This window comes from Eschrichtius robustus, chromosome 13 (genome assembly GCF_028021215.1).
Source record: "Eschrichtius robustus isolate mEscRob2 chromosome 13, mEscRob2.pri, whole genome shotgun sequence".
Classification (NCBI taxonomy): Eukaryota; Metazoa; Chordata; class Mammalia; order Artiodactyla; family Eschrichtiidae; genus Eschrichtius; species Eschrichtius robustus.
Window position 1 is genome coordinate 53880519 of NC_090836.1, and position 14763 is coordinate 53895281.

The 14763-nt window shown below is 43.7% G+C and overlaps 1 protein-coding gene across 1 annotated transcript in view; it reads left to right on the forward strand.

The window, feature by feature from the left end:
- The window catches only part of RASSF3 (Ras association domain family member 3), a 74617-nt gene extending 60720 nt beyond the window's left edge, over positions 1-13897 (forward strand). Inside the window, exons 2-6 of the mRNA XM_068561140.1 lie at positions 3941-4048; positions 6277-6505; positions 8248-8357; positions 11207-11352; positions 11824-13897. Coding sequence (XP_068417241.1) covers positions 3941-4048; positions 6277-6505; positions 8248-8357; positions 11207-11352; positions 11824-11851 — 621 coding nt within the window. The 3' untranslated portion in view covers positions 11852-13897. The remainder of the gene's footprint in view (positions 1-3940; positions 4049-6276; positions 6506-8247; positions 8358-11206; positions 11353-11823) is intronic.
- The last annotated feature ends 866 nt before the right edge of the window (positions 13898-14763 follow it).

The following is a 14763-nucleotide window of genomic DNA, read 5'->3' on the forward strand; positions in this document are numbered from 1 at the left end:
ACCCACGCAGAGCAAGGCCTGGCGCACAGCTTCTGCTCAGCAAATATTTGCTGAATGAATAGGCCTTGATCTGTGGCCTTGGTGTACAGTTGCTGCCTCACTTGACTTAAATATACAAGATCACAGAGACTTCCCTGGTGGTCCAGTGGTTAAGAGTCTGCCCTCCCACTGTAAGGGGGCACGGGTTCGATCCCTGGTCGGGGAACTAAGATCCCACAAGCTGCGGGGAGTGGTGAAAACAAACAAAAACAAGATCACAGAAGAGAGTGTAGATCTTAGAAGTTCTCATCACAAGAAAAAAAAAATTATGTATGGTGATGAGTGTTAACTTACTGTGGTGATCATTTTTATATACATATAAAATTACGCTGTACACCTGAAACAAATACAATGTTATATGTTAATTATATCTCAACTGAAAAAAGAAGACAACTAATTTCTCATCAGAAATAATGCGAGCAACTCTTTTCCTGTTATTATGACTCAAGGCCAAAAAAAAAAAATACAGTGGTGATTGTTTTCTAATGTATAAGAATATTGAATCATTATGTTGTATACCTGAAACTAATATAATATTGTAAATCAATTATACTTCGATGAAAAAAAATACAGGATCATAGCCCTTTAGGTTTTAGCTGCTTCTCTGGGATTTGCTTTCCAGTTGATCTCACTTTTAATAGTGAGATTTTAGCTTTGGAAGGGATCTTTGGGTCCACCTGTTTTCTGTCGTTGCTTCCTACAGTTTCCTGGGTTTTTAATCTCTGATGAAGGCAGCAGAGTGGTTATACAAGCATGTCTCAGTTATCTGTATTTGGATGACCCAGAGCAAGTTTCTCTTCCCAGACTGGCTTGCTCCTTTGACTTTGCTCAAGCTTCTGGGAAGGATGACTTGAGGAGGCCTCAGGATGGACGCTAAGTCCAGTAGCATCAGCAAAACCTGTGATTAAGAACTCACCAAAATGGGGCAGTTCCCTGGTGGTCTCGTGGTTAGGATTTGGCGCTTTCACCGCTGTGGCCCGGGTTCAGTCCCTGGTTGGGGAACTGAGATCCTGAAAGCCTCGTGGCGTGGCCAAAAGAAAAAAAGAAGAGGCAAATAAATTGAACAGACATTTAAAAACAAAAAACAAAAAACTGACCAAGATAACTTGACCACCCTGCCCTTTGCTCTTAATCACTCCCATCACCCCTTCTCTGTCTCTTCATTCTTAGACTTCTTCCTTCTTCTTTAAGTAGTAAGCCCCTAAGGTGTATCTATGCTACAATATTCATGTAATTTGCTGTTTTGTATATTTTTAATGGTGAGCCTTTGGTTTCCTCGATTCCTTGAGTGGAGCCATCTTGTCCCATTGGTCACACCGGGGAAGCAAATCTCTGCAAGCAGGAAGCACCTTGGAGATGCCTACTCCAGTCCCTTTATTTGATAGGAAACGAGGGAGCAGATGCAGACAGGTTAGTAGCCCAGGGCACAGGATTAGTCAGTGACAGACCCGGACTAGGCCCAGGTCTGGCTGGAATGCGACACTTTCCCAGCACCCTTTGCCCTGCCATCATCACATCCCACCCCCATGAAATGGAAAATCTCTTATTGTATACATTTTTTGGTCTTTAAAAAAAAATTTTGTTTTATAATTATTTTTTTTTTATTGAAATGTAGTTGATTTACTATGTTTCAGGTGTACAGCAAAGTGATTCAGTGTTTTATATATATATATCTATAGATACATCTATAGATATATATATATATATATATATTTTAATTTATTTTCCTTTTCTTTTGGCTGCATCGGGTCTTAGTTGCGGGACACGGGATCTTTGTTGAGGCTTGTGGGATCTTTCCGTTACGGCGCGCGATCTGCTTGGGCTTCTCTCTAGTTGTGGCGTGCGGGTTTTCTCTGGTTGTGGTGCACAGGCTCCAGGGTGCGTGGGCGCTGTGGGTTGCAGCATGCGGGCTCTCTCATTGAGGCGCGCGGGCTTAGTTACCCCGCGGCATGTGGGATCTTAGTTCCCCGACCCGGGATCGAACCCACGTCCCCTGCATTGGAAGGCGGATTCTTTACTGCTGGACCGCCAGGGAAGTCCCCAGATACATATATTCTTTTTCAGATTCTTTTCCATTATAAATTGTTAGAAGATACTGAATATGGTTCCTTATACTATACTGTAGGTCCTTGTTGTTTGTCTATTTTATATATAGTAGTGTGTATCTATTAATCCCAAATCCCTAATTTATCCCTCCCCCCTCTTACTGTGTACTTTTTAGGATATGCTTTGAAGAGTCTTCGGACAGTTCATAGTGAAAAATGAATGTTGAAACAGAGACTGTCTCATTTTCTACTTTAGCTATGGCCTGTAGCTGCCTAATTGTGGATTGGAAGGGGCAGGGCCAGCAGAGAAATGTGAGAGACACGTTGGGAATAGTCATTGAAGCTTCTGAAAAGTTACTTTAATCTACGGCGTTTTCTCCCCCTAACCACTGACGCCAAAAATAAGACTGCGTTGGGGTTTTACACTGGTAGATAGGATGCTCCCAAGGGACTTGGAGGCTTGCTCCTGAAGCTGGGCCATGACCATGCCGTCCCCCCAACACTGACCCCTCAGTCCACACTAGGACAGGGCTGGCATCGAAAAGTTACTGAGATGACTTGTAGTCGGTACACCCCTCTCGGGGTCTCCAATGCAGGAACTTGAGACCTGAATGGATTTTATACCCTTAAAGCTCTCCTGCAATTTCTGTCGTGGCCGTTCCGTGTGTATCTGTCACAGTAGCTCACAGTGCATAGTTGGGAACAAACACCTGCTTCGATAACCTCCAGCTGTGAGGTTGGGGTGATTATCTGGCTGGAAAAGAGGTACCTTTTTAAAGGTTTTATTTTGGGGGAGAAATCATCCGACCTTATTGTTCTTCCTCTCTGTCCTGAAGATTGTTAGGACCCTTCGTCTTTTTTGAGTTGCTTCTCAGGTTTGAATCTGATTATGCAGGCTTTCTTTACGTTTTCAAACACCCACGCGGGAATGGTGGGGATCTATTCGATTTAGTGGAGACAACATAGAGGACCTGGATTAAAATTGAGCTTGGTCTCTTAACCAGTTGGGTTGTCCCCGGCAAGCCACTTGACCTCTGTGAGTCTCAGTGTCCCTGTCTGTAACAAGGGGATGGTAATTAGTGAGGGTTAAATGGGGATCCCATATGGAAGTACTTGGAGTTACTGAGGGTTGGTGGGCTTTGGAATCAGGTTTTTCAGGTAAGCTCCAGCACTTCTGCAGAGCAGTTAAGTTTTTATTAGTAGGTTGATTTACTTCTTAGAACTTGATCTCATCCAGAAACCAGAGTAAAAATGCCGACTTGGTTAAGTTGTTGGGAGAAGTAAATGCAATATAAGTCAGGTGCCTGGTATACCGGGCTTCATGGGGCCAACATATTCTGGAGTGTGGCCATCAATGATTGCATATTAGCCATCGCATGATGTCATGCCCTGGTTGAGCTCTTTAGACAAAAACAGTTAGTGAATGTTTCACAGTGATGAGAGGATTTAACTAAAATCTTCCCCTCCAGAGTGTGGGGAGGCAAGGGTGGGGTGAGACTGGGAGGGGCAGGGGTTGAGAGTGGGTGGGTCCAGGAAGTCTGGTTACTTGTATCTTGGCATGAGGATTTGTTTGGAAGATTAAATGACCTTCTTGGTAGTTGTATAGAATTTGACAGGTCAGTGATTAGTGCCAGTTTAACACTTATTAACTACCATACTTTTTGCTGATAAAGATGGTAAAGCTATAAAGATCATAAAGTTCATAGGATTTGTGTGTGTGTGTGTGTGTGTGTGTGTGTGTGTGTCAAGGTAAAGTGCTCCGTAGTTGTTGTTATATGGAATGTGAAAAGAATCCTGGCTTATCTGCATTTTTTTCTGTGATTGCTCATGTGTGACTTGGCTTATTTTTATTCTAGGATGTGGAGAAAGATAAGGAAACCCACAATTACCTCAGCAAAGAGGAAATCAAAGAGAAAGTTCATAAATACAACTTAGCAGTCACCGACAAGTTGAAGATGACCTTGGTGAGCAGCCATACTAATAATACTGTTTAGGTTGACACGTGTTGAAAGACAACTATAAGTTGTTGCTACTACAGTCTGCATGTTTTAAAATCTCTGAATCATACTTGCAGAAGCTTAATGGTCAAGGTATGCAGGACTGGAGAATGGGATATTTCTGCATCTTTCAAATGAAAGCTGTATTTTGAAGTAGCTTTATCTCAAAATCAATCAGCACTTCCTAAAATTTTATTTTAAAACATGTTATGACCCCCAAAGGATTTTTAACGCTGAGTGTAATCCCTTGCCTGTTTAACACATGGGCAGTAACTCAGATTCTAATAAGGCCTTAGATAAGTTTTATCTTGTGTAAATAAATTTGGAAGTGTCAGGAAAAGGATCTTGTGCCCATGGATTGGGATCTAATTGAGCTCGGATTTTTCTCAGCTGGAGAAAAATGTGTAAGATGGAGTATGTAATACTCAGCTTTCTACGTTGTTGTTTCAGGCTCCTGAAGCTTTGTGCCGACGCTGTTAGAAGCTTGGCGGGGAGCAAGGGTATAGGAGGGAGAAGCACAGGCTTAGTGACAAAGAAAGGGGAGCCCAAGGCAGAGCCAGATGCACGTTCCTCTAACTGGTCTGGCCTCGCCCATCCACTTGATGACTTTCCTCGAGACACCTGCCATCCCTCGGTGCCAATGTCCAGGGCCCTTGGACCCCTGCCTGGCAGTCTATTGACTGTGAACTGACAGAGTTCAGCGAAGGACAGGGCGACCGGTTAGAACAGGCCCTACTGAATTCTGTGACCCTTGGGGAGGAGCTTTTAAATATAAACCCTTGTGATAAAGGATCCCTCCCTAGGGGGACTCCACCAAAAAGGGGAGACAGCGGATGATCTCAAGATTATTCCTCATTATTCCAGCAGTCATACTTCTCCTTCTTCAAACACGGTTTTTATCAAAGCAGAAAAATTCCACATCCCTCCTCTTCCCCTTGGAGATTAAAACGGATGCAAGTTTCCATGTCGTTTCAAAGATTAAAAAAAATGTGAAGTGTTGTATAATACTTTCCACAAGAATGAATGAGTGAATTAGTATTATAAATTGACCTTGTGGAAAGGAAGAAAAATAATGGCCTATAAAGGAGATTTTTCATGTTCTGTGTTAACTGTGTCATTTATTTATAACACCTGAAGATTTGTTTAAATAAAACATTACAATGTTTTTTACCTAAACATACTAAAAGTTAAAAGTGAAGACCAGACTATTGTAACTATTTTTAGCAACTAAGAAATAATAATTCTACATCAATTAAGACAAGTGCTAAACTCATCAAATTGTGTATATTAAATATGTGCAGTTTTTTGTATGGAAAAATTGTACCTCAGTAAAGCTGTTAAAAACATACTTATATATAGAAGGAGGCATCAATACCATGTTAAATCAAAAAAGACAAGTGCTTGGGAATTCCCTGCCTATCCAGTGGTTAGGACTCCATGCTTCCACTGCAGGGGGCACGGGTTCTATCCCTGGTTGGGGAACTAGGATTCTGCATGCTGTGTGGCCTGGCCTCCCCGCCCCCCCCCACCCCCCCAAAAAAAAGAGAAGTGCTTGTATTATAATGTCTATAGTTCACATCATAGCTTGAATTTGTTTTAAAAATGTTGCTGCTTGAGGTGTCTGAAATGCCTCATCATGTATCCCATGCTGTGACAGATCCCATGCTATATAAAAAAGGTTAAGCAAAATTGGTAATCTCTGGTACCACTAGGAATGAAAATAGCTTGTTTTCTTCCCGTCTGCTCCTTGTTACTTGAGTATTTCAAAGTCCTAGTTGTGACTTTCCTTTTTTGTGTGATAGCTGGTCATCAGTTGATGTTGTTTCCTTTGTGCAGTTAGCCTGGACATATCCCCAAGCTTTAATAAGCCTTGTGGTTTGGCCAGCATCTGTGCCAGGGGATTGTAACCTCGCCTGTGGGCCCTGACCTTTCACATGTAGCTTCAGTGGCAGGAGTCCTGGACTTTGGTCCCCACATCTGCCCTGCAGACCTCGCCTCTGGAAGCGCTTTCCTGGAGCGTGTTAACCTCCCCCGAGGTCATTCCCGAGGGGCAGTCTTGAGTGAGGTTCTGCCACAGAGCTGAAAAAGAAAAGAACAAGAAGAAGGAGTGTTTCACCTTCCTTTTTTGTTGTTGTTTTGATATGCTCCTTCCCTAAAATGCCCAGCTAATGTGTGTGTTTTTATTCCTGCTTCAGAATTCAAATGGGATTTACACTGGCTTCATTAAAGTACAGATGGAACTCTGCAAACCTTCACAGACTTCTGGAAAACTTGCTCCCAGTAGCAATGGCTGTATGAATACACTTCACATCAGCAGCACAAACACTGTCGGGGAAGTGATTGAGGCCCTGCTCAAGAAGTTTCTTGTGACCGAGAGCCCTACCAAGTTTGCACTTTATAAGCGTTGTCACAGGGAAGATCAAGGTACCCTGCCACACTTAAAATGAAAATGGTCCCTGCTTTTATTTCTGTCTTCTGGCCTCATTAGTGGAAGGGAGTGATAGGTGTGTCAGTTATGTCAGGGCCCAGGGCCAGATTCTGGAATAAGTGGTGATCACGGTGTGTGCTTAATGCTTCTTGGCTGTCTGTGTCTTTCAGTTGGACAGTTGTGGGTCTTAGGAGCCCAGAGGCATCCATATGTGATGGGTATTTATGGAGGATTTGTGATGTGCACAGGAGGATAGCCTTTTTTCTTTTCTTTTTTCCGTCGCTTTGATTTTAATTCTCTTTCCGGACAGAAAAGAACGCATCTGCGCTTGAAGTTTTCAGTAGCACATCGACATTGGATGTGCATCCGAACATGGAGTGATTGGTGGCCTTGCATTCCCGAGACCCGAGGATCAGGAGGCACATGTGTATTAGTGCACATTGCAGACTTATGTAAATGGCACAGCCTTGGGCTCTCCTTTTCCCTTAGCCTGCCTCACACTAGGTGTTCCCCGGGGGGCGTGTTGGCACCCTGGCCCCCCAGGGGCGCATGCAATGGGCAAATAACGTTTTGATCTGAGGTCTGCCTATCTGAACTTAATACCCACAATCAGTGGATTAAAAAGAGAATCTTAAATTACTGCATGAAACTGAATACGGTATTCCAGGTCAGGTCATCATTGAACAGAAATTGATACCAATGGGGGGCAACAAGTGATTCAGTAATTCACTAATTTGAAAATGGTGTGTATATGTGAACATTTAAGCTTTCCCTAATTTTTCTGGGTTGAGCGTACAGCAGCTGGAGCAGAAAATAAACTCACCTTGGCATCATGGGAAAATCCTTTGGTTGCCTGGGGATGAAACCCAGCTAGATGCTGAGTATGGTCATGTTTCTTCAAACCGTATTATGGGCTGGGCCTGCAGGATACAGAGATGAATAGGGTAAGGTTCCTGTCCTCCAGAGGCCACAGGCTCAGCAGTGGGGGGAAGTTTACATCTACAGGGAAATCAGCACCTACAATGCAGTTGTATCCAGAAGTACTGAAATAATACAGATCAATTCAGATGGCATTTTGTCCTGCCAGCTTCTTTGCCTTCCCACCTGGACTTCAGCTGCATAATCTGACAGTGATAGCATCTTGCTGATATATTACCCACACGGCAAATCTTTCAACCCTGCAAGGCAATGCCAGTACTGTGTGTGTGTGTGTGTGTGTGTGTGTGTGTGTATGTGTAGCACAAGGTACATGTAGCTGGGCTTAAAGCCACCAGAGCTTGTGTTTGGATGGACTGCTTCGTTTGTTTGCGGCTGCTAATTCTAAATTAATCTGTAGAGAGATTTGCTTCTAGAGTTCTGATTTCATGTTCTTGGGATGGTATTTTTTTATTGTTTTTAAAGGGGTTTGCAGATCCTTTTTTTAAGTTTATTTTGCTTTCTAAAAAGGAGGAGCAGAATTAATCATAAGCCCATTTGAGGAGCGATACTCATTTAAATTCCTTCTTGAGGATGGTTTCCTTTTTAATCAAGGCACAGTTCATATTATGCAGATAGAATAGAAATAGTATTAAATTCATTCCACTGTGGGCTATTTATTGGTAACAAGATGAGGAGGATGGTGCCTTGGTAGCCAGGGTAATAACACTGTTGCCTTGATCTGGGGGCAGGGTGGTGAGGGGTGCTGGTCTGGGGAATGATGTCGTGCTCTGTTTGTGACATGGCGCTTGTTCCTCACCAGTCTACGCCTGCAAGCTCTCAGACCGGGAACATCCACTCTTTCTGCGTTTGGTAGCAGGGCCCAGGACAGACACACTCAGTTTTGTTCTTCGTGAACATGAATTTGGAGAGGTAAGTGATTGTTCCTTCTTGCTTTAGACTCTACAGACCAGCTGGCCCTGTCTTATTGCTCTGCTGTAGTGACTTTACCATTGCAGAGGAGGACGGGTTGGGGGCGGTGGAGGGGAGAGGGAATGTATGTGCCTGTGTGTCTGTCTGTGTGTCTGTCTGTCTGCCTGTCATGGGAGGAGAGGTTGTCCTGTGGAGGGAGGGTAGCTTCCTGTGTGTTTTTGAGTTGTCAGAAATGAACCCAAAGTTAGCCTACAATATAATTCTTTTATAACACTCATTATGTTGGTCTGTGATTTTCAGAGGTGGGAGGAAATAAAATCTTTTTAACTTGATCTCCACCCAGAGAGTCATTTTCACCCCTCTGCCTCGGAATTACTCTAATCCAGCTGAGCTTTGAAAGTCGACACTCTCCATATGTTTGCTGCTAACCAAAGCCCCCAGGCTCCTTTGCTCTAAAGGGAAGTAAAAGGAAACGCCATCTCTTTACTAGGAAAGACATTTAACTTTTTAGAATCTTTCTTTCCTCTTTGCCCAGATGATTAAGAAATTATGTTTCTACGTACATCATTTGCCATTTTCTCTCCAGGGAGGATTGTTATTTAGGTCAACTCAGTTGAAGGAAAAAGCACTTCAGACTGTCCTTCTAGATAAAGTGTCACTTGAGGAAATCTCTCAAGCTCTGGGTCTCAGCCTTTTGTCTGGAATCGGAAATGGCATGAATTGTCCATGCAGAACATTTTGTAATGTGGTGAGAATAGAGTTTCTAGGTTAAAAGTTAGGAAACCAAGACTCTGCTTCCTACTGTTCCTCTTGTTAGATTAGGAGCACAACCTTGGGTAAATGTTCTAATCTTTTCAGTCCTCAGTTTTAAAATCTGTAAAGTGGGACTAAAGACTTGAAAAGTTGGTTTTGAGTCGCAAATTAGAAATGTATGTAAACATGCTTAGTAAAGAGTATGTTTATATGTCAGTGTAAATTGGAACTTAACTAGGAAGTTTTAGGAAGACAATGATTTTGGACATTTTGGAAGCTTCTTTCGATTCTCATGTTTTGAAATTTTTAAAATCCACTCTCATTTTGGGGAGAAAGCTGGGTGCAGAAGTCTAAAATTTGGCTTCTGAGTTTGGCACATAGCAGCCTTCCCTCTGCAAGCCCAAGCCAGACGCATCAGCATAGTCTTGTCGGCGTCTTATCTTTCTTGGTGCTGGTTTCTAAGTGTTGCACATAGTTTAGTGCAGCTGGAGCTACATTGTCTGGGAGGGAATTATGTTGGCTTAGTTTTGAAATTCACTTCACATTGTGTTCTAATGTTCCGGACTGCTGTTCTGACCTCTGTATTGTGTTCTGTTTCTCGGGTTTTCAAGGTTAACTGAATTGAGGGAAGAAACTTTCCATAGCTGTCAGGGAGTGGGAGGGAGATGATATTTTATAATGTCTTTACTTTGAGGAATTTATGTGAAAAATAAGATGTTAATTTTTAAATTAACAGAATATTCTAATGTAGAAAGTTTTGCTCTCCTGCTTCACCTCTCATTTTCTTTAAAAACTAGCTCACACTCAATCTCTGAGAGCCTTCTGTCACTGGCCCACTTGGTGGTTTTATTGTGTCTCCTCTCTTTGCACCTGTATTAGGTCATCTCGTCTTTTCCCTACCCCATACCCCTGGGAATCCCCCATCAGAAATTGCTCCTGGCCGAGACAGTGATTCTCAGCCCAGGACCCAGGGCCTCCTTTTGGGCGGGGAGGACGTGTAGGTTGAAAAATTAAAAAAACCCTCCCAGGTGAAGCCATATACCCTTCTTGATACTTACTGCTTAAATTTAAAAAATTTTTAAAGAAAAACCCGACAAACATTTATTTTGTGCCTGCTAAGTACCAGCTGCTGTTAGAGAAAGAGAACTCAGAAACTCAAGGGCCAAAGACAAAGCCCAAATAGTGAGAAGTACAATAGTTGCAGTGTAGGCGAGAGAGATACTAAGCAAATAATTATAATAATTTTTAGATCTTTTGTGATCAGGTTGTGTTCAAGGCTACCAGAGCCCAGTGAGAGCCTCTAATAGACTTAATCCTGGCTGGGAGAGAAGGGGAGGAAATCATGGCAGGCTTCTTAGAGAAAGTGGCATTTAAGCTGGGACTTGAAGGTTGAGAAGGAGTTCGCCAGGCGAAGTGGAGGATGGGAGAGCATGTGCAAAGCCATGTCAGGTCATGAGTGAGGAGCACAGTGAGAGAGATGTGACTGGAGAGGGTAGGGCCTTTCAGACTTAGCAGAAACAACCAAGGGAAGCCATTGAATGATTCCAAGCAGGGGAGGGTCATGCTTAGATTGGCATTTTACAGAGAGTATTCATATTCAGGCTGGCTGTTTGGTGGAACTAGGAGGCTGTCCCAGGGATGGAGGAGAAGATGGCGGTGGACAGTACTAGGGAGAGCTGCCTAGGAGGTGGTGAGATTGATCGCGGGAGCTGGGAAAGAAGACGGTGACAGTGAGGGCTCCACGTAGAGGGAAGGTGGAGGGAGTGTGGAGTTATCTCTCATGCCTCTCGGGGTTAGAGTGTCTATAATGGACTTAGGCATAAGGAGGACTTTGGTCTTAGAGCCCTTTTGGAGGAGGCTGGGAGGAGGGGAGCAGAGGGCGATGGGAGGGGCGGGGCGTGGAGGGCGTGGAGGTCCGGTCAGGAGGCTCAGCTCTTGTCCAGCAGGACTTCCGAGAGGGCCGGGCGGTGCTGGGCAGTGTGCGTTGGGAGGGGAAGGCAGCCACACCTCCCTGTGCTCTGCTTACCGTCCGCATTCCTCAGTCTTGACGCTGAATTAAACACCTGGCATTTTTTCATATTTGTGTTCTCTCACAGTGGGAAGCCTTCAGCCTGCCAGAGCTACAGAATTTCTTGCGGATCTTGGACAAGGAAGAAGACGAGCAGCTACAGAACCTGAAGGAGCGCTACGCGGCCTACAGACACAAGCTGGAAGAAGCCCTCAGCGAGGCCTGGAAACCCGGGTAAAGCGTGGGGCTCCCTGCCCCTCGGGGACAGTGCGGGACCTGCGTGCAAACCAGCAGCCAGTGTGTCTCTTGTCGGAGGGCGGTTTTCTTGCCCCATGATGCTAGGGCCTTTCCCCTTTAAAAATCTCTAGATGTAGTTCCCCAAACGGGTCACGCAGCATCCTGCACCTTGGGCATCCTCTGTAAGGGATTCTGCAAGCTTGTTCTGTTACGGCACTGCGGTGTTACCTCTTGGCAAGCTGTGAACCTGTAGTCTCATCTGGAGCATTCTAGAGTGTTTTGAAGCATGGACTCTGGGTTTTTTTTTCCCTCTTCTCTTATTTTGTTTTAGTTATTTTAAGTATGTGATGATGATGTTAAGCTTCAGGTTGTGCAAATGACTTTTTAAAAGCTTAACGAGGAATCTATCTGAATACTTGTCTTATGTTGAAACTACCTGTCTGTTATTGTTTGTTTGTTTTTTTAAAGGTCACAGGAAACGATCCATGTGAGTTGAAGGGCACAGGAAAGGAGCTCTGAGGGGTTGGTGAAGGATTTTGGAGGAGTCTGACAAAGAAAGTAGAGGGCAAGTTTGGAAGAAGGTGGGGTGGAAGTGGGGAGCCCTGATGGGGGAGGTGTCTTGGGCAAGTGGATGGTAGAGGAGAAGGTGAATTCGCTTGTGGACGAGTTAAAAGCTTTCAGTTTAGAGACATGAGATCCATTGTCATATTGCTTGACCATATGAGTGAGTAAAATGTGGGAGCAGAACCAAAGAAAGTAGGAGCTGGACCAGAAGGAGGGACTAACTGCAGCTGAGCAGAGAAGGCAGGTGGATCTTCCAAACAGGGACAGAGCCGCCCTCTCGGTGGACCAGCGCCCCTTCTGCCTTCCTTCCCGGAGTGGAAGGTCTGATTGGTGCAGCTTCTCTGGGCCGATGGGGCAGTGAGCATCTGCTATGACTCCCGTGAAGTGACAGTTTTCCCCTGAGGTCGTTTTCAAAGTGGAAAAGGAGTTCAGGGAGGGAGGCACTTGCCCTGATTGTTAGCATCCGGGGGACTTGTCAGGTGAGGAGCTCCCAGTATACTTGTGACAGTCACTCCCTCCTCCCCCTCGGTTTCCCTTTTGTCTTTCCCTCCCTTCTTCCTCCTTCCCTCTCCTCCCTGCTTTCCCTTCTCCCTTTGTCTTATCAATAGAAGTGCGATCTTACATAATGTAGAACAGGGGTATGGATTAAAGACCCAGGACGGTCAGACCCTCAGTTCCAAAAGGGTGACCTGACTGTAAGGAGGTGGGCAGTGTCCACCCCCAGCGGACCACACAGGAGCGGGGGTTCTTTATGGAAACATTTTAACAGAAATGCATGTTCCTGCAAACCAAAGAAATGCATGTGCAATAAGAGCCTTCCTTAAAGCAGGTTGATAACCTCATTTTACACAGCAGTTAATCTGAAAACAACAGGAAAGGTGTACTGTGCCAGTCTATTTTTAGTTTAGATATTGTTTGTTTATAAATTCCCAAGGAATTGTTAACACTTTGGTGACACCTAATGGATTCTTTTTGAAATTCCAAGGTGCTTCAGTTCTTTGCCTCTTAAGTGAACTGTGCCTTTTTTATTGCATTTCTGTTCCCTTCTTGGTGGCTCTTCTGACTTTTCAGAGAACACCCGTCTTGCTGGAGGCAGATGTAAGTGTCGCTTCTACTGTGCCACACACGTACTGAGACAATCATATCTTCCTAAGCTTTTTAAGGAAAGTTGGAAAGAAAAAAAAAGTAGAAATAGCTATAAAATATGTATGGCACATCTTGTTTAATTTTGCATGTAAGTTCTTTTTAGTGCCTCAGTAAGGTTTTAGTGACATTGTCATCCAACGCTTTTACCTTCATTGTTCAGGGAACGCCTTCATGATTTTCATACTGGTTTTACTATTCAGATGATGGCTTGGGGTGTGAGTATACTGTTATCGACCACCTGGTCTTTTAATTACCCATCCCAGTAAGTTCATATTTTGTGAAGCCTTTGTTTCTCAGATGAAGACACTGTTAGAACCTTAAAGTAGTAGCTGATGGGTATCTGTGAAATTTTTTTTTTTTTTTTTACTTGAAGTAGATTGTCTGAATTAGGCATCCTCGTCTGTATTATCCAGGACCTCGCTCATTGTCATGTGCACTACAAGTTGCAATTTGGAAAACTTACTGTGTTGAAATTCTGTCGGTTCGTGGTTCTTGAAGACCGACGGTCTCTCCCAAACACTGGTGACTGCAGCAGCATTTTTAATGTGTAAAAGGCCACTGAGGCCAAAGATTTTTAAAAATCATTGTACAAATTCTTATGTTAAATTAAACTAAGTTTTGCTGTAATACTGTTTTCTCTTCAATATGTGATGGTACAGGAACGAGGTTAAATGAAGCGGTAGTATTGCAGGGGAGCATTTTAAATCGCAGAAGTAAAAAAATTATAATATTTATAATTTTGATGAGTTTATTTTTATGGGGAGGAGTTTTCTTCCCTAAAATTGTTTCTGGTATGGCAAATCGTTTCCATTATTAAAAGTTGAAGTTGTTAGTTGATGTTTGTGTGTTTTTATTTATGGTTATACGCCAGATAAAAGAAGGTCACGGGTGGAAGGAGCTGCTTTTGCAGATACGTGGGGACACGAGCTGGAATGTGACAACTTTCACTAGGTTTGAATGGGGCACATTTGTTCTCCCAGATGTCATTTTTTCCTTTGCCTTATCCTCTGGGGAGAATAACCAGAGATGAGTGTCTGCCCATACAACACATTCCTAAAACAATTGTTTTGTGAAATATACATATATTTACAAGTTTATAAAGCATGCGAATAGGTTAAAAATTATTATAAAGTGGCTGCCCTGTGACCACTACCAAACTAGAACATTGTCTCTTTCTTAGCCTCTTCCTTCACCACCCATTCCTGCCCAGAGGCCTCCTACACTTAAAATAGACCACTTTCAACATTAAAGTATCTTTTTTGGGGTCAATGTGACTGTCTCACATGGGCTGGGTGCACAACTGCTTCTCCTCTGAGTCTTCCAAGCCTGCTGGAGGCAAGTGTTCTTACTACTGCACTGCTCCCTAGAGGCACTGGCAAAGCAGGTGCAAGTGTTCTTACTACTGCGCTGCCCCTAGAGGCACTGGTGAAGCAGGTGCAAGTGTTCTTACTACTGCGCTGCCCCTAGAGGCACTGGTGAAGCAGGTGCAAGTGTTCTTACTACTGCGCTGCCCCCTAGAGGCACTGGTGAATCGGTAAGGAGGAAAGCATTTCAAGTACCATAGCTGCTTTGTAAGTGAAAATATTATGATAGAAATGATGGCTCAATATAGATCTTTTTCACCAAAATATCCAGAAGAATCTAGTTTGGGAGTTTGGCCTGGGTTACTACCCAAGGTGCAGTGGGAGTGTTTTGGAA